This window comes from Dipodomys merriami, unplaced genomic scaffold, assembly GCF_024711535.1.
Source record: "Dipodomys merriami isolate MVZ:Mamm:240054 unplaced genomic scaffold, mDipMer1.0.p SCAF_2, whole genome shotgun sequence".
Classification (NCBI taxonomy): domain Eukaryota; kingdom Metazoa; phylum Chordata; class Mammalia; order Rodentia; family Heteromyidae; genus Dipodomys; species Dipodomys merriami.
The window spans coordinates 59,270,369-59,289,768 of NW_027203381.1; the positions used below are offsets into that span (position 1 = coordinate 59,270,369).

A 19,400-nucleotide genomic window follows, 5' to 3' on the forward strand; every position below is an offset into this window, starting at 1 on the left:
CTGGGATGACAAGTGTGCACAACTGGGTCTTGTCATTAGTCAGCTCAGAGTTTCAGGGCTTCATGCTTGTCAAGGGGCACTCTACTACTTGAGCCATATATTCATCTCATTTTGATTTTGTTATTTTTCAAATAGAGTCTTGCATTTATGTTTGACCAGCCTGGACTTAAATCTTCCCTCTTACACTGGGATAACAGCTACGAAGTCCAACTTTTCATTGGTTGAGATGAGGTTTTGTGAACTTTTTGCCTGGTGATAGCCATGAACTAATATCCTCCCAATCTCAGCCTCTAACTGATTTTTCATTATGTTGGATTTTCTCACTTAAGAAATTTATCATTTTTATGGCTTCTTGATTTCCTTAGCCTTTATCTCTCTAAAATTATTTTAAAATTGTTCTTCATTTTCTGTCAAGATTTTTATGGTTTTATTCTTAATTTTGTGAATCATTTGAAATTTATCTTGATGCATGATAAGGTGTGGTTTGTTTTATTTTGTGTGTGTGTGTGTGTGTGTGTGTGTGTGTGTGTGTGTGTGTGTGTATGTGTGTATGTGTGTGTGTGTGTGTGTGTGTGTGCGCCAGTACTGGGGCTTAAACTCAGGGCCTCACACCCTTGCTTTGCTTTTTCACTCAAGGCTAGTTCTTTACCACTTGAGCCTTATTTCCACTTCTGGCTTATTGCTGGTTAGTTGGAGATAAGTCACTCAGGTTTGTCTTTCCTAGGCTGCAAACTGAGAACCTCAGACATCAGCCTCCTGAGTAGCTAGAAATATAGGTATGAGCCACTAGCATCCAGTTTTGTGTGTGTGTGTGTGTGTGTGTGTGTGTGTGTGTGTGTGTGTGTGTGTGTGTGTGTGTGTGTGTGTGTGTGTTTGTGTGTGTGTCTTCGTTCCAGTACTAGGGACCAAACTCACTGTCTTGAGTATGCTAAGCAGTTCTGTAACTCTGAGCTTCTCTTCACCTTAGCTTGCTCCAGTTGTCCCAACAGTGATTATTAACCAAGCAGTTTTCACTCAGCAGTTGATGATGCTTAATTATATACTCAATCCTTATATGTATCTGGTCTCTTTCTGGATTTTTATGCTGGTTCATTAGCGTGGTTATCTATTCATGAGCCATTGTTACTTACTGAGACTTTATGTTGTAATATCTGCCAGTATTTGTTTCTCTTAGTTTTCTTTTTCATAGATCTATTCTGCTTTTCTGTTTTCCTTATAGTTGAATTTAAAATTTTCAAGCTAGGTGCACATGTCAGCTTGATTAAAAATGAATAAAGAACTGAAGTACAAATGAGTCCTTCTGAAATGTCTTTTATGCATGCTCCTGGTACTACTGTAGGTCTTTTGGTGTGGTGCTTTGGGAGCTGCTGACAGGAGAGATCCCCTACAAAGATGTAGATTCATCAGCCATTATTTGGGGAGTTGGAAGCAATAGCTTGCACCTCCCAGTTCCTTCCACTTGTCCAGATGGATTCAAAATCCTTATGAAACAGACCTGGTAAGATATTTCTTCCAATGTTTTTCTTTACTTTCTTTCTCAAAGGCATATGTAAAATGGCTCTAAAACAGCAAAGAGGTCTACAATGTGTCTTAGGAGTAAATCACCTGTTAGAAATAGCTCGGGATGTTGGGGTGTCATATAGGAATAAAGACCCCCAACTCGAAAGGAACTCAACAAGGCAAGGTTTACTTCTGGGGAAGGATGCACCATCCACCAAAAATCTGGTAAGCAAGCACATAGATCAAGCAGGCTGCTCCTTAACCCAGCAGGCCCTGCCCCTCTGCTCATATTGGCTGAGTTCAGGTTGACAATCTGTGAAAGGATGCAGCTCAATTAACAGGAAGTAATTAAAAGTCAAGGAACCTCTAACAGGATAGCTTAATTAAAGTGCTGAGGAAAATGATGTATGTAATTAAAATGTAATTAGCAAGGACCAATTCACCTGGCCAAAGCAGGAACCCTTCAGAAAAACAATTCTGTCAAGATTAACAGAAAGGAAGCGAATTACTTAGAGAGAGAGAGAGAGAGAGAGAGAGAGAGAGAGAAAGAGAGAGAGAGAGAGAGAGAGAGAGGACACTTTTTTACACACAAGTGGTGGAAAGACTAAGAGCCTTGCACTTTAAGAACCTTGGGTTTAGATACTGGCTCTGCCTTTTAAAAATTATTATAGGGGCTGGGAAGGTGGCTCAGTGGTAGAGCACTTGCCTTGCATGCCAGAGGCCCTGGGTTTGATTCCTCAGCACCACATAAGAAAAAAGAAAAAAGCTGGAAGTGGTGCTGTGGCTCAAGTGGTAGAGAGCTAGCCTTGAGCTGAAGAGCTGAGGGACAGCGCCCAGGCCCAGAGTTCATGCCCTATGACTGGACCCAAAAAATAATAAATAAAATAAAAATTATTATAATTTGGGGCATGTCATCCAAATACCAGTTTTCTCATCTATAAAATAAAGATAGCCTTTCTTCTTGGAGTTATTGTGTTGCAATCAAAATGTATGAATGAAGAATCTGATATGACCTTTGAAATAGTAGGCTTTAGCAAATGAGAGCTGTATTATTTTACCAGTGAAAAAGGTCACTGAAGGTAAATTTCCATTACATCAGTGTAAGGATCTCCTAAATATATTTTTCTTTTGCCTTTCAGGACAGCAAAACTGTTTGAAAAACAAATTTTTAAAAATATTTCATAAAATAGAATAAGAGCTTCATCCTCCTGGACACAATTTTGGAAATGCACAAACATGTCTTTTTTTTTTTACACTTTAGGCAGAGTAAACCCCGCAACCGGCCTTCGTTCCGGCAGACGCTCATGCATTTAGACATTGCATCTGCAGATGTACTTGCCACTCCGCAAGAAACTTACTTCAAGTCTCAGGTAAGCCAGAGAGGGACTGAACACACAGATGGGAACAGTCAATGAGAAATGGGAACTCTCAGAAGGGTGCCATACCTAGCCTTATGGCAGGAATGTAACTTCAATATGAAATAATAATCATGATACTTCATAGTATGAAATTTGAGAGTTTGTTAAGTACTTAACATATCTTATTCTCTCATTTGAAAAGAATGTCTGTTAGAATGTCATTCTTAGTGGGTTCTTGTGAAATTACTGAAGAAGAAAAGAGACCATACTGCTGATCTTTATGAAAATAGTGCTTTTCCTTAAAACACAAAAAACTGAAATACAGAAGAAGGCAGTTATATTATAGAAAACACCATAATAGAACTAGGCCCAGAGAAAACCTTTTCTCTAACTCCAAATTTATTTTCTTATAGCTCCACATAAAACATAATTTACTGTGTATTAGCCTGTACTATGCTAAAACCTTCTCAATATATGTAGCAAAATAAATACATAAATAACTTCTACTTAGCTCATCATTCTGTGGGTTGATAGTTTGGGCTAGGAAATTCTTCTGTCTTCAAGTCACATTCCTGCTGTCAGTTGCTGGGTTGGCAGGCAGGCCTGCTGGCCCCAGATGGCCTCATTTCTAAGTCTGTTGGTAGTCTGCCTACTAGCTGCAGCACCTCCATTTTCCAGGTACCTCTTATCCTTCAGTGGGCTACACCGTGCCTGCCACTAGCACCCAATAAAAGTCACCTTTTGACAAGAGAATTTCAACCATACATTGTAAGGTAACGGATACCGATATAAGAAGCATGTGCTATTAAAATAAAAATACTGTAAATGGTTATGTGCCAGAGGCTCACACCTATAATCTTAGCTACTCAGGGGGTTGAGATCTGAGAATCGCTGTTTGACTTTCCAGCCCAGGCAGGAAAGTCTGTGAGACTCTTATCTCCAATTAACCACCAAGAAAAAAAACCAGAAGTGGATGTGGCTCAAGTGGTAGAGTACTAGCCTTAAGCAAAAAAGCTAAGTAGGGTGACATTGTCCAAAAAGAAATGCATCCTGCCGCATGCTAGTGGCTCACACTTGTAATCCTAGCTACACAGGAGGCTGAAACCTGAGGACTGCAGTTTGAAGCCAGCCAGGGCAGGAAAGTTCTTGAGACTTCTTAATCACTAGAAAACCAGAAGTGGCACTGTGGCTCAAAGTAGTAGCATACTAGCCTTGAGCAAAAAAGCTCAGGGACAGCACCCAGACCCTGAGTGCAAGTCCACAGAAATTTACTCTATATCTGACTTAGGTAACTGTAACCCCTCTGTACATCAACTTTATAATAACAATAAAAACATAAATAAATAAAGCTCAGGGACAGAAAGACCCAGGCACTGAGTTCATGTCTCAGGACCAGCACTCACACAAAAATAATAAAAGTGTAAATGTCACAAGGATAGTGTCTTAACAATTTTCACTGCAGATAGGGAATGGAGAGAGAGGAATACATTCAAGGTCCTCATTCCACCAGCCACAGGGAATATCAAAAGTATAAGAGTATGTCTTTTGAAGTGTGGCGAACCTAAATTGTAGCTTCATACTACAGAATTTAACTATATTATAATGAAATTGGTTATTTACCATTTAGCTTTTTATTCCCTTACTGTTTCTAACATGAATTTTTGTGTTTCTAAAATGAATTTTTGTGAAGTAACTCTCTCTCCCCATTGGCTTCCAGAATTATTTGAAGGATTTTTTTTTTCTCAGAATAGACATTACCAACTAATTAAAAAAAGAAAAGAAAAAGGGGCTGGGAATGTGGCTCAGTGGTAGAGTGCTTGCCTTGCATGCATGAGGGTTCGATTTCGCAGCACCACATAAGCAGAGAAAGCCAGAAGCGGCACTGTGGCTCAAGTGGTAGAGCACTAGTCTTGAGCTGAAATGCTGAGAGACAGTGCCCAGGCCCAGAGTTCAGGCCCCATGACTGACAAAAAATAAAAAATAAAAGACTAAAATGCAACAAAAAGTTATGCTAATTTGGGAAGAGAAAGTAGACATCTAAGACATCATTGACACAGTTTTTAAGCTAAGAATATGGTACATGTTTCAGTGAATCTTAGCAACATACTTTGACTCCTCTCCTGCTAGTCTGCCGACAAGACTTGGTCCCTCATGAAAAGAGAGAGATGAGCTGGGCGCTGGTGGCTCATCTATAATCCTAGCTACTCAGGAGGCTGAGATCTGAGGATCGAAGTTCAAAGCCAGCCCGGGCAGGAGAGACTGTGAGACTCTCTCTCTCCAATAAACCACCAGAAAACCGGAAGTGGCGCTGTAGCTCAAGTGGTAGAGCACTCGCCTTGAGCTGAAGAGCTGAGGGACAGCACCCAGGCCCAGAGTTCAAGCCCCACGAACGACAAAAAAAAAAAAAAAAAAGAATTGGGCTGGGAAGGTGGCTCAGTGGTAGAGTGCTTGCCTTGCATGCCTGAGGCCCTGGGTTCGATTCCTCAGCACCACATAAGCAAAAAGAAAAAAGCCGGAAGTGGCGCTGTGGTTCAAGTGGTAGAGTGCTTGCCTTGAGCTGAAGAGCTGAGGGACAGCGCCCAGGCCCAGAGTTCAGGCCCCACGGCCGGACCCAAAAAAAAAAAGAAAAGAGAGAGATGGAGAAGTCTTTTAAACCTTAAGCTGTGGGTAAAAACCTCAGCTTTGCATCCTGTACAATAAAAATGCATATGTCACAATTTTGAAAAGCATATTTTGGTGATAGTCCTGCACCACCTGCTATTGAGGCAGTCAGTTTAACCATTTGCATTTAGAAAACTTCAAATTCTAGCCAGGCGCCGGTGGCTCACACCTGTAATCCTAGCTACTAAGGAGGCTGAGATCTGAGGATCATGGTTCAAAGCCAGCCCTGGCAGGAAAGTCCATGAGACTCTTATCTCCAGTAAACCACTAGAAAACCGTAGCTCAAGTGGTAGAGCGCTGGCCTTGAGCTGAAGAGCTGAGGGACAGTGCCCAGGCCTAGAGTTCAAGCCCCACAACCGACAAAAAAAAAAAAAAATGAAAAGAAAGAAAAAGAAAGAAAGAAAGAAAGAAAGAAAGAAAGAAAGAAAGAAAGGTTCAAATTCTAAAGCGATCTTACTTAAATGCTCCTAAAATATCACTTCTGCATAGTACTAGGTATCAAACCCACAGTCTCATGCATGCTAGGCAAGGGCTTGACTACTTGAACCATGCCCTCAGCTCTTTTTGTTGTGTTTAATTTATGGGTAGGGTCTCATTCACTTTGTCTGGACTAGCCTCAAACTCAAAATCTCCCTGCTTTGCCTCTCAAGAAGCATGTACCACACCTGGATCCAAAACACTACTTTTGAAGCCAGTATAGCTTTTCTGAGAACTGACCATATGCAAAATACTGTGCAGAACAACCCATACCTGCAGTCCGTAATCTCATTAGGACACCTCACTTGCATTATTGAGAGGAATCATGTCGATAAAAGAAGTGCTCACACTGAGCAAAATGAAAGGTCTTTTGGAGTAAGGATAAGGGAGAAAAGGAGAGATTGGGTGGTCTTGAGGGAGGAGTGGAGAGGAAAGGAGAATTCTCAAGAGGAGAAAGGAGAAGACTGGCCTTAATACTTTGGTCATGTCTTAGATTGGGGTGCTGTAACAAAACACTGTAGAATGGGTAGCTTGTACATGACAGAAATTTATGGCCCACAATTCTGAGAGTGGGTGAGAGTGGGCCACCCACGATCACTAGACTCAGTGTCTAGTAAGGCCGAGTTCTGGTTACCCTTCTCTGTGTCCTTTCATGGTAAAGGGCAAACAAACACCCTTGGGTCCACTTTTCTAATGGTAGTTACCCCATTCAAAGTGGAGAGCCCCTCATGATTTAATAAGCTTCCAGGACTTCACCTCCTAATACCTTTACGTTGGAACTTAAGATTTCAACAGGTGACTTTGGGATGGGGAGCCGCACACATGGTAGCATCACTTAATATTCATTCATTCTTCCACATCTTCACCTCATATAAAATTTCATTTTTGTCTAAATAGTTCCAAATCTCCTATCCTTCCTAGTTCTGAGAGGTTTTTTTTTCAGGTGTATAGAAGCTGATACATCTCTGTATCTGAAATGAAGGCTTTGTCTGACAATAACACCTTTATGGACAGGCTAGTGAGGTACTAGGGAAAAGCAGCGGCCCTGGAGCCTGAAGCCCTCTTACCACTTAGCATTGTACAATGTTGACTAAGTCACTAAATTTCTCCAAATCTCACCTTGCTCCCCTAAACACTCCCCTTACTTAGGGAGTTTCTGTGGGGATCAAATGAGAAGATAAAAATGCAGGTGCATTGCAAACTATTAAGATCTCTTTGATTGTGGGATGCTATTATTCACCTCCCATAAAGGTATACAAATGTAAGGCTCCTTTGGGTTGTCACCTTCTGGGCACTTTCCTGCTGCCCACTTGAAATGAATAAGATGTCAGCTAGGAAGCCCTAATTAACTGCATTTAACACTTTCTTGCTCCAGTAGGGAAGAACTGATGTTTCACATACATGGATTTGTTCTTATCATAGACATCTTGAACCTGAGGCCTTTACCCCTCCTGCTTGCTGACAGGCTGCTCTTAGCACCAGTTATTCATTGTTATTATTGTTATTCTTTGATCTCCATTTGCCACCAAAACTGTCTGTCAAAAGTGCTGCCAGGAGTGTAGCTGACTTCTTCCTGGGAGACATGCTTCATCTGCCTCTCAGAGCAGCACGTGTATAAAAATGCAGCATGCACAAAGCAGAGATTACAAAGCAAGCAATTTCATACAAGATTAGATTCTGTTAAGGCAATTGCCTCATTCCCAGACAATCACTCATTTTCTCCAAGGAAGCTATTACTGCTCTCAGTATCCAATAACATTTTATGAGGCTTTAGAAGAACATTTTGGCTTTGTCCCACATTCCAGCTGCGGGGTGGGTTATGTGCCCAATGTCTCCTATTCTCTCTGCCTTTGCACCAGTCTGGCCGAAAGACCACCCAGATATTCAGGTTTGGGACATACAGAGACCAAGCTCATTGGAGGGCTAGCCTGAAATGCCTTGTGGGTAATCTCAAGAATAAGTGGGTGTAGTTGTGGACACTCATCCTTGGAAGGCAGTGAAGAGGACTCAAGTCAAGTTAAGGACTAAATTAGATGTTCTCTAAGGTTTTCTGATGCCTCGCTACCCAAGAGGCTGACATCTGAGGATGTCAGTTCAAAGCCAGTCTGGGCAGAAAAGGTCATGTGACTCTATCTCCAATAAGCCACTCAGAAAACCAATAGTGGTGCTGTGGCTCAAGTAGTAGAGCACTAGCCTTGAGCTGAAGAGCTGAGGGACAGCACCTAGGCCCAGAGTTCAATCCCCATGACCAATAAATAAATAAATAAATAAAATTATGGTAAAATGAATATAGTTTGAAATTTGCCATTTTAACCAGTTCAATGTATAATTCAATGGCATTCAGGTTATGAAAGTACCTCTACTATTTCCAAAAAAAAAATTTTTTTGGGTCCGGTCATGGGCCCTGAACTCTGGGCCTGGGCGCTGTCCCTCAGCTCTTCAGCTCAAGGCTAACGCTCTACCACTTGAGCCACAGCACCACTCCTGGCTTTTTTCTTTTTGCTTATGTGGTGCTGAGGAATCAAACCCAGGGCCTCATGCATGTAAGGCAAGTGCTCTACCACTGAGCCACCTTCCCAGCCCTTTCCAAAAATTTTTATTCACTCTGTTAAGCATTGACTCCCTGTTCCCTCCTCCTTTAGGCTTTAATAATTTCTTTTCTTTTTTTTTTTTTTGTGGGTCGTGGGGCTTGAACTCTGGGCCTGGGCGCTGTCCCTCAGCTCTTCAGCTCAAGGCGAGTGCTGTGCCACTTGAGCCACAGCGCCACTTCCGGTTTTCTAGTGGTTTATTGGAGATAAGAGTCTCATGGACTTTCCTGCCCGGGCTGGCTTTGAACCATGATCCTCAGATCTCAGCCTCTTGAGTAGCTAGGATTACAGGTGTGAGCCACCGGCACCTGGTGACTCTAATAATTTCTATTTTAATTTCTGTCTCTATACATTTGCCTATGGTAACTATTTTGTTTAAAGGGAGTCATACAATATATGTCCTTTACTGTTTGGCTTTTGTTTCACTAAGCATTTCAACTTCATGCATATTATAATGTGTGTCAGAATTGCATGACTTTTTATGGCTGGATAATATTCCACTACATATACGACTTTTGTTTATCCAGTCATCTTTTAATTCAACCTCATGTTGACATCTATACTGTGGAGAAATTTTAAAAAGTGACATTTGGGTACAAGAGCTTCAGTCTATTAATTGAATATTTAGAAGACTTGAAAAGGCAGACAGACCCCTCCTCCCATGTTCTGGGCTTTCATAGGTCTTCTCTGGACATAAGACAGTATCATTAATGGTGTCAAATTTCACCTTTTTTCCATGCCCTTACCTGCTTACACAGTTTACTAAAGGAAGCACCTCTTTGTGGTACCACACATGCATTTTGGAGGTGTCCCCATTGAGGAATGGAAATCTTAAGTATAACTTCATGTTAACATTCATGCTGATTTCCGTAGACTCTGGCTAGATACAGCCATCTTCTGCCTGGAATCTGCTGGGTGTTGCCTTCTTGGTGAACCAGCATGATGATCTCTGTAACGAGGCTGCCCTAGCTTCTGTCTATAGATGCTGCCATTACCTTAAGACACTGTCATCCCCCACTGGGAGCCACTGATGTTCTCAAGTCCAGAGCCACACAGAATGCTGGTTATGCAGTCCACGCTTCCTTTCCCTGGCAATGGCTCAGTGTTTTTCAAGAATTTTAGTGAGACACTGGGATCTGCCCCTCCATGCCTAGGTTAGTGGCTTTGTTAGCAGTCAATGTCCAGTCTGCCCACCCACCATTTCTTCAGCTATGCCTAGATACAGCTGAATTGCAGAGGAAATGCAATTTGGACACAGAATTCTATGAAAGTCTAAATTAGCATTTGCCAGGAATATGGTACGCTTGAGGAAATCACAGTTTTGGTTATACTTGTTACCTCTTCACAGAAGAGAACTCCATTTTGGAAATCTACTCTTGAAATAAAAAGATAAACAGAATAAATTTATTTGAAAGTGAAAGGAAAACCATGAAAGAGTACAGTAGTGACACTGTATTCAGCAAGAGACCCCAAAGAGAAATCCTGAAAGCTACTCTCTTAAAAGCTTTCATCTTATCCCAGAGCTAGTGGTTCATGCCTATAATTCTAGCTACTCAGGAGGCTAAGATCGAGGATCATGGTTCAGAGCCTGCCTGGGCAGGAAAGTCTGTAAGACTGTCATCTCCAATAAACTACTCAGAAGTGCTGAAAGTGGTGCTGCGACTCAAGTGGTAGAGCACTAGCCTTGACTCAATAGAAGCTTGGGGACAGTGCCTAGGCCTTGAGTTCAAGCCCCAGGACTGGCAAAAAACAAACCAGCCAACAAAAAAAAAAAATCAACCTGATCTGTGTTCTGATTCTTTACCAGCAGAGGGAGATAGTCCTTTTCTTGATTCCTTTTTTTTAAAAATTAACATTTGTAATATGAAGGAGTTTAATTGTTTTGATATTTCCATACATGCACACGGTGTACTTTGAGTTCTTCAAATTCACCCTTCAAGTGTATTCCCATTGCTCCCTCTCTCTCCCTCCCTTTTTCAAACATCATGTGGTAGATTTCATTATGCTGTACTTACATAAAGTTTTGTCTTAGAATCTACAACATGTTTTTGCATCTGAGAATAGTTTAAGTCCCAAATTTGATCCTCTCCCTTATCTGTCCTTTATCAGCTCTTACTTGCCATCCTTTTCTCTCTGTCTCTTTTTCCCCTCTCTCTGTGTCTCTCTTTCTGTCTCTGTCTTTTTCTCTCTGTCTTTCTCTCACCCACTCTCTTTCTCTCTCTGTTTTAGTCAGCCTTGGACTGTGACTTTACCTCCCTTCTGGAATAACAGGCATGCACAACCACTTCAGGCCTCTTGCACTCGTAAAGCTCAACTGTTCTCTTCCTAGTGCATGACTTTGATCTAGTGACTGGGAGAACAGAATTGCCTAGCACTTACCTGAACCTTTCATTTAGATGCTGTTCATGTAGGTGATAAAATTGTCACTTAACAATAGGATAAAATGTTCTTAATCTTGGGAAAATTTGGGCGCCTGAAAGTTGCTAGGCAGTTAGTAGAATCCTCTCTCGCAACATACATATGAACACCTAGTGTATTATTTAAAAAATAAGACAATCATTTCCTAAATAATTATAATATAATTTCATCTGCAATAATAGATGAGGGCCTCCTATTATTGGTTCACAACCTCTGAACAACATGTAGAAATAAATCAATGGAGCCACACTGAGCCTTTCATGGGTTACCCAGTCCCTTACTGCTGACAGGGTTAGAGCACAGTTCCCAAACCATCACATTTGATTCCATTTAGCCTGCTAGATGGAATCAAACGTAACTTGGCTATGTAGTGGAAAGTCATAGTTCATGGTTAATAGCTCTCTGCAGAAGGAAAGTCAGCTTTAATGCTCAAACATTTGGTTATCTCTTGAAAAAAGTTGATTTTAGTATTCTATTTGTGTATCTATAAGTTAAATAAATGCAAGTTGGTTCCCCCCAAAATAGGTGAGGGCTAGAGGTATAATAGATCATTTGCCTAACATGAGCAAGGGACCAGGCTCAATCCTCCAGGTAGGAGGAAGGGGGAAGGAGAGTGATAATTAAGGATAATTCTCTATAAATTTACAATTACTTGAATATAACTTTTTGTGATTTAGATGAATATTTTTATTGTGCTAAGAACCTTTTACATGAGAGCTACCCTTTTAAAGTGTGTATGTGTGTGTGTGTGTGCGCACACTAGTCCTGGGGCTTGAAGTTAGAGCCTGGGCACTGTCCCTGATCTTTTTTTGCTCACAGCTCCACTTATACCTTCTTGTATAAGTCTCACAGACTTGCCTGCCTGAGCTGGCTTTGAACTGCAATCCTCAAATCTCAGCCTCCAGAGTAACTAGGATTATAGGTATTAGCCACCAGTGCCCTGCTGATTAAAAGATTTTAATCAGTTTTATTTTTTGTTTTGGTGGTACTGAGATTTGAACTCAGAGCTTCATGCTTGCAAGGTAGGCTCTCTTCTAATAAAACATTTTTAAATGTACAGTGCAAGATTGTTAACTATATGTTATCCTAGAACTTATTCCTCTTATGTAGATGAAATTCATAGCTGTTAATTATCAATTCTCCATTTCTGCCCCTTCCCTCCAGAAGCCACCATTCAACTCTACTTCATGAGTTTAACTATATTCTGCATACTGCATGTAAGTGGAACCATGCAGTGTCTGTCTTTCTATAACTGAGTTATTGTTAGCATAAATTACTCAAGCTTTGTCTTTGTTGTCACATATTCATGATTTTTCTTTCTAAAAGATGAATAATATTCTATTATATATATATATATATATATATATATATATATATATATATACACCATGTATTTTTTTATCCATCCACTGATGGACATCATGGCTAGTATGAATAGTGCAATGAATATGAGAATACTAATACCTCTTCAAGATCCAGATTTCTTTTTTAAAAAATCCCTATATCAATTCTTTTGCATAAATGGCCCAGAAATGAGATTGCTGTAATCAAGGAAACACAGACATTAAGTATTAATGAGGGGTGGAGAATTTGGAAATTTGTACGCTGTTGGAAAATAGCCTGAGGGGGTTCCTCAACAAATTAAAAATAGAACTACCAGAGATTTTGAGATATACTGCCTAACATACACATGAAGGTAATAGAGTCATTCTCTGGAACTGTTATATAATTAAAGGCATTAGCTTTCACTGGAGATTATCGTGTTCTCATTACCTCTTGGAACATATCTGATACATAATGAAACATCTCCATTTAGCTATTGTTTAGGAACTATTATCCTAGCAGAGCTTTTCCTGTTTCCTGAAAATTAGATTAGTTTAAAATCTACGCCTGTGCAAAGACTAGTGTCCTGTCACTCTTGGAGTTTCTGGCAGATTTATAATTTTATGGCCAATGGGTCTGCTGCCAGAAAGTTGTGTCCCCTCTTCTTCCATCTTTTTTTTTTTCTTATCCAGGCTGAATGGAGGGAAGAAGTAAAAAAACACTTTGAGAAGATCAAAAGCGAAGGAACCTGTATACATCGGTTAGATGAAGAACTGATTCGAAGACGCAGAGAAGAGCTCAGGTCAGCTGATCTCTGTGGTCTACCTCTTCTCCCCACCTCCCCATCCGGCCTGAGTCTTCAGATACTAGCAAGAACACCTTGTGAATGGCCATTTCACCTTCTACATACCTTTTGCCTCTACCCTGTGTCCTTATACTCTGTAAAACTGGCTCTGAAATTCTCTGTGAAATCTAAAAGGGTTGTCCTGGAAGTCTAGCATGGGGAAGGGTGATGGTTATTGGAGGCTGGGGTTGGGGCAAAGAAAGGTTGATTAATAGGTACTCAATTCTATAGGAGAAAGAATTTCTGTTGTTGTATTGTGCACTAGGTTGACTATAGGTAATAATAATGTGTTATACTTTTTATTTAGGAAGTTACAATAAAGATCTTTTGTTTGTTTGTTTGTTTGTTGGGTCTGGTCGTGGAGCCTGAACTCTGAGCATGAGCGCTGTCCCTCAGCTCTAAAGCTCAAGGCTAGCGCTCTACCGCTGTGAGCACCACTTCTGGCTTTTTTCTTTTGGGTTATGTGGTGCTGAGGAATTGAACCCAGGGCCTCATGCATGCAAGGCAAGTGCTCTACCACTGAGCCACCTTCCCAGCACCACAATAAAGATTTTTTAATGTTTCACCAGAAAGAAGTAATAATTATTTGAGAAGATAAGTTGTCCCTGACTTGAACATATACAATGTATACATGTATTGAAACATCAGATGGTATCCCATAAAGATGTACTTTTTTTTTTTTTGGTCGGTGGTGGGGTTTGAACTCCGGGCCTAAGTGTTGTCCCTGCACTCTTCAGCTCAAGGCAAGCGCTCTTGAGCCACTTCCGGTTTCCTAGTGGTATATTAGAGATCAGAGTCTCACGGACTTTTCTGCTTTGAACCGTGATCCTCAGATCTCAGCCTCCTAAGTAGCTGGGATTGCAGGCGTGAGCCACTGGCACCTGGCAAGAGGAGTTATAGTTATATAAGTAAGGTAATGAGTACATTTCTTGTTGAGCATTGTTGTCTCCTCCTCTGTTTTTTTGTTTTTTTGTTTTTTTGTTTTTTTTTGTCGGTCGTGGGGCTTGAACTCTGGGCCTGAGCGCTGTCCCTCAGCTCTTCAGCTCAAGGCAAGCGCTCTACCACTTGAGCTACAGCGCCACTTCCGGTTTTCTGGTGGTTTATTGGAGATAGGAGTCTCACGGTCTCTCCTGCCCGGGCTGGCTTTGAACCGCGATCCTCAGATCTCAGCCTCCTGAGTAGCTAGGATTAAGGCGTGAGCCACCAGCGCCCGGCTCCTCCTCTGTTTTTTTATTGTGAAAATACTGTACAGAGGGGTTATAATTACATGGGCAAGATAATGAGTACATTTCTTATCAAGCATTGTAGCCTCCTCCTCTGTTTCCCCTTCCCATCCCTTCCCATCCCTTCCCATCCTCCCCCCTCCTCTATTTTTTTAAAGAGAGAAAGATGCTTTTTTTTCTCTTTTCCAAACTCTGTTTTCTTCATTTGTGATACTCTGCAACAAAGTGCTTCTATTTGTCCATTCAGTTACTGTTCTAGGTGCCAAAGAAAGCTGGAAATGTATGAAGATTTAGTTCCTGACCTCAAAATGCTTATAATCTATTAAGGAATACAAGACATGCTCATGGACAACCACTGACTTATTCTGGCTGATGTGACATGCTTTCTTAGACTTGGAAGTTAATCAATGAAAGAAATGTATTGCTGGAGGCAATGCAGTTCAAGATTAAGACACTAGCAAATTCAGTGTCTGTTGAAGACCTATCCTCATACATCAATACACTTTTTAGAAGAGAAGAGGCCCTTCGACTTCATCTATAAGGCCACAAATCTCATTATGAGGTCCCCTTTCTCATGAGAAAATCACTTCCCAAAGGCCCACCTCTTAATATCCCCACCTTGGAATGTGCATTTGTCAGGGCCACACAAATCCATACTAATAAGCAAGATAGCTATACATGACATGGACAGGTATAATCATAGTATTTTCTTCAAATTCTTATTTCCATTTATGTATGAATATGTTATACTTTTTTTAAACTAACATAAGCAGAGGCTACAAGCAAAGCTAGGCACCAGTGGCTCATGCCTATAATCCTAGTTACTCAGGAAGCGGAGATCCGAGGATCATGGTTCAAAGCCAGCCCTGGCAGGAAAGTCCATGAGACTCTTATCTCCAACTACCAAAAAAATCACAAATGGAGCTATGGCTTAAGTGCAGAGTGCTAGCTTGAACACAAAAGTTCAAGGACAGTGCGTAGGCCCTGAGTTCAAGCCCCAGGAAAGATACAGAAAAAAATAAAGGCTACAAGCAATACATAAATTCTAATTCTATTTATTTTGGGGGGGTGGTCAGGTCATGGGGCCTGAATTCTGGGCCTGGGCACTGCCCCTCAGCTCTTCAGCTCAAGGCTAGCACTCTACCACTTGAGCCACAGCGCCACTTCTGGCTTTTTTTTTTTTCTGCTTATGTGGTGCTGAGGAATTGAACCCAGGGCCTCATGCATGCAAGGCAAGCGCTCTACCACTGAGCCACCTTCCCAGCCCATAAATTCTAATTTTAATCTATGATCTACCTGGCTTTGTACTGACTAGGCCTTAAGGGTAAAACATGTGGAAAGCCTGGATTTTCCATCTTCTACTCCTTGTCTGAGTTAAACAAGAAAGCTTTAAAAATAGAGGACCTTAGGGCAAATGCTTTAGAAATAAGCCATCCTGGTTTTTATTTCATTACAGTGGACCTTTATTCTCTAAATTAGTCATCTTTGCTGATCCTGTGTTGTCTTTGATAGGCATGCACTGGACATTCGTGAACATTATGAGAGAAAGCTTGAGCGGGCTAATAATTTATACATGGAGCTGAGTGCCATCATGCTGCAGCTGGAGATGCGGGAGAAGGAGCTCATTAAGTATGTATATGCAGACCGGTGAAGGTCCTTAGTGATTGGTCCTTAGCAGAGATACACTGCTCTTACATCTTGCTGCTACTCTGAACTGGCAGATAGTTCATTCATTCAACATTCGTCCTAGGGTGTGCACAGGTCTCTGCCTAGGTGAGGCAGAATGAACAAAGCTGCTGCAGAGCTGGATAACGAGGACCACACACTAGAGCAACCCAGGGTCCAGTGACCCTGGGTTTTCGTATCAAGAATTTGGTGTAGGGGCTGGGAGTGTGGCTTAGTAGTAGCATTCATGAAGCCCTTGGTTTGATTCCTCAGTACCACATAAACAGAAAAAAATGTAAGTGGTGCTGTGGCTCAAGTGGTAGAGTGCTAGCCTTAAACAAAAGAAGCTCAGGGACAGTGCCTAAGCCCTGAGTTCAAGCCCAGCACTGGCAATAATAATAATAATAAATAATTTGGTATTGTTAACAAGGTGCTTACTGCCACTCAGGGAAGTCAAGTGGCTGCTGCAAATGGCCTAAGCTACCCCTGATGGTGGCCAGAAATCCCTAAATCCTAACCAGAACAACAGCTGTTGAAAATCAGCAGTGTTTCTGTCCTCACCCTGTTCTGGGGAAGAGAGAGGCAGGCGTTGCCTGAGTTCTGAGCTGCAGGGCAGGAGGAAGTTAGGCGAATTTGAATTTAGTATCTTCTTGGGTTTTGTTTTGTTTTCTAAGCCTGCTTTTCAAATGATCTATGTCTGTTCAGTGTGGCGAGACCTCTGTGGGAAGAATTAGTCTGTGAGAACTTTCTGCCCATCTTTTCTATCCACTGTGGCTGACATGGAACTTTTTCTTTCATCCTGCAGGCGAGAGCAAGCGGTGGAAAAAAAGTATCCCGGAACTTACAAACGGCACCCTGTCCGCCCAATAATCCACCCAAATGCCATGGAGAAACTCATGAAGAGGAAAGGTGTCCCTCACAAAGCTGGGCTACAGACCAAGCGGTGAGACTCTTGTACCCACCTGGCATTCAGATAAATGGGAGGATAGCGCTGCAAAATACATTCTTTTTTTTTTAAGTTTTATTTTATCATAAAGTTGTTGTACAGTTACATGAGTAAGGCAATGAGTACATTTCTTGTCACAAAATACATTCTTAGAGGATGGTGATGTAATCATTTCTGAGGTTCAGCCTTCGCACACTTCACTCCAGACCAAAGGAAAAAGGAGTAGGAAGATGACAGTGTGACATGGACTTAGGAATTTAGTTTTTACTTTCCAAGGCTTAAGTAGGTATTGTCTTGGCACAGTGGTCTGGATTGGATCATTAGGTGCCGTCCTTCCACCACCAGATCCTCATGGCTGAAGCTGATCAGCTCAGGCTGAGCTCTTGTTCCTAAGATAAGGCTTCGGCTCATTCCTGTTGTTTCCATGCTGCAACACAGGACCACCCAATATCATGGGGTTTGATCCCAACACCACAATCAAAGGATGTTTGGGAGGTAGCCAGGAGCGGGTGGTTCACACCTGTAATCTTAGGTATTCAGAAGACTGAGATATGAGGCTTGTAGTTCAAAGCCAGCCTGAGTAGGAAAGTTTTTGAGACTCTTATCTCCAATTAATCACAGAAAAGGCCAGAAGTAGTGTTGTGGTTCAAGTGGTAGAGTGGTAGCTTTGAGTAAAGGAGCTCAGGGACAGTGCCCAGACCAGAGTTCTAGCCCCAGTATTGGCATAAATAAATAAATAAATAAACAAATAAACAAATAAATAAATAAATAAAAAGTTTGGGAGGTATTTCACAAATTTGAATGAAGGGTTTTTGTTTTGTTTGCCTGTTTTGTTTGTTTGACTGGTTTTTGAGCTTGAATTTAGGACTTATACTCTTGGTTTGCTTTCTTGCTCAAGGCTGGCATTCTGCCACTTGAGCCACTTCCAACTCTTTGCTAATTAATTGGAGATAAGAGTCTCACAGACTTTCTTGTCCAGACTGGCTTGGAATCAGAATCTTCAAGATCTCAGCCTCCTGAGTAGCTAGGATTACAGGAGTGAGCCACTGGCATCCAGCTTGAATGAGTTTGCGTGTTTAAAAATTAAACCTGTTCTTTTTTTTTTTTTCTCCAGGCCAGATCTATTGAGATCTGAAGGTATTCCTAGTACAGAGGTGGCTTCCACCACATCCCCTTTGTCTGGAAGTCCCAAAATGTCCACCTCAAGCAGCAAGAGCCGATATCGAAGCAAACCACGCCACCGCCGGGGAAACAGCAGAGGCAGCCATAGTGACTTTGCAGCAATCCTGAAAACCCAACCAGCCCAGGACACTTCACCCCACCCTTCTTACCTACACCAAGCCCAACCCCAGTCCCCTTCTCTCCATCACCATAACCCTGTGCAGCAGCAATACCAGCAACCCCCTCCTGCCGAGTCTCAGAGCCACCAGCCCAGACTCAGTATGCATAGACAGGACATCGCAACCTGCGCTAACAACCTGAGATATTTTGGACCAGCTGCAGCCCTGCGGAGCCCACTCAGCAACCACGCTCAAAGACAGATGCCTGGCTCTAGTCCTGACCTCATCTCCACAGCCATGGCCGCAGATTGCTGGAGAAGTTCTGGGCTTGATCAGGACCAGGCTGGTCTTTGGGACTGTTGTCAGGCTGACCCCTATGACCCCTGCCTCCAGTGCAGACCAGAACAGTCTGGGTCTTTGGACATTCCCACTACTGAGCCAGTGGGGAGGAACCCTGACCTTTCCAAGTCACCAGCACACAATCCCCTCTCAGAAAATGCTCAAGGCTCTGAGAAAATTGGAGAAAATGAATTCAGTGGCTGTACATCTGCATCATCCCTTGGGACCCCTCATCACATCACCCCCTCAGTGCTACCTCGGAAAACCAGGCCCCTTCAGAAGGTAAGGTGTGATGATGTGCAGACCAGGCCAGACAATGATAGAGCCAGTCATGTTGTACACATTACAAAAATGTTCATTAGAAGTACACTTTTTGAGCTGGGCACCAGTGGCTCACGCCTGTAATCCTAGCTACTCAGAAGGCTGAGAACTGAGGATTGTGGTTCAAAGCCAGCCCGGGCAGGAAAAGTCCGTGAAACTCTTATCTCCAGTTAATCACAGAAAAGCTGAAAGTGGCACAGTGGCCCAACTGGTAAAATGCTAGCTTTGAGCAAAAGGATCCCCTGGAACCAGCAAAAAAAAAAGTGTACATTTTGAGCCAGGTACTGGTGGTTCATGCCTGTAATCAGGAGGCTCATATCTGAGGAACATGCTTTGAAGCCAGCCTGGGCAGGAATGTCTTTGAGACTTTAATCTCTAGTAACCAGCAAAAAGCCAGAAGTGGAGTTGTGGCTCCAACCTTGAGTAAAAAACATAAGGGAAAGCACCCAGATCCTAA

The 19,400-nt window shown here is 42.0% G+C and overlaps 1 protein-coding gene across 7 annotated transcripts in view; it reads left to right on the forward strand.

Moving 5' to 3' along the window:
* Map3k13 (mitogen-activated protein kinase kinase kinase 13) overlaps positions 1-19,400 on the forward strand; it is a 160,669-nt gene that overhangs the window by 128,647 nt on the left and 12,622 nt on the right. For all 7 annotated transcript variants that reach the window (XM_070029748.1, XM_070029752.1, XM_070029750.1 and 4 more), the window contains 6 exons: positions 1,340-1,498; positions 2,762-2,870; positions 13,018-13,127; positions 15,905-16,021; positions 16,863-17,000; positions 18,118-18,904. In XM_070029748.1, the coding sequence (XP_069885849.1) occupies positions 1,340-1,498; positions 2,762-2,870; positions 13,018-13,127; positions 15,905-16,021; positions 16,863-17,000; positions 18,118-18,904 (1,420 nt within the window). The remainder of the gene's footprint in view (positions 1-1,339; positions 1,499-2,761; positions 2,871-13,017; positions 13,128-15,904; positions 16,022-16,862; positions 17,001-18,117; positions 18,905-19,400) is intronic.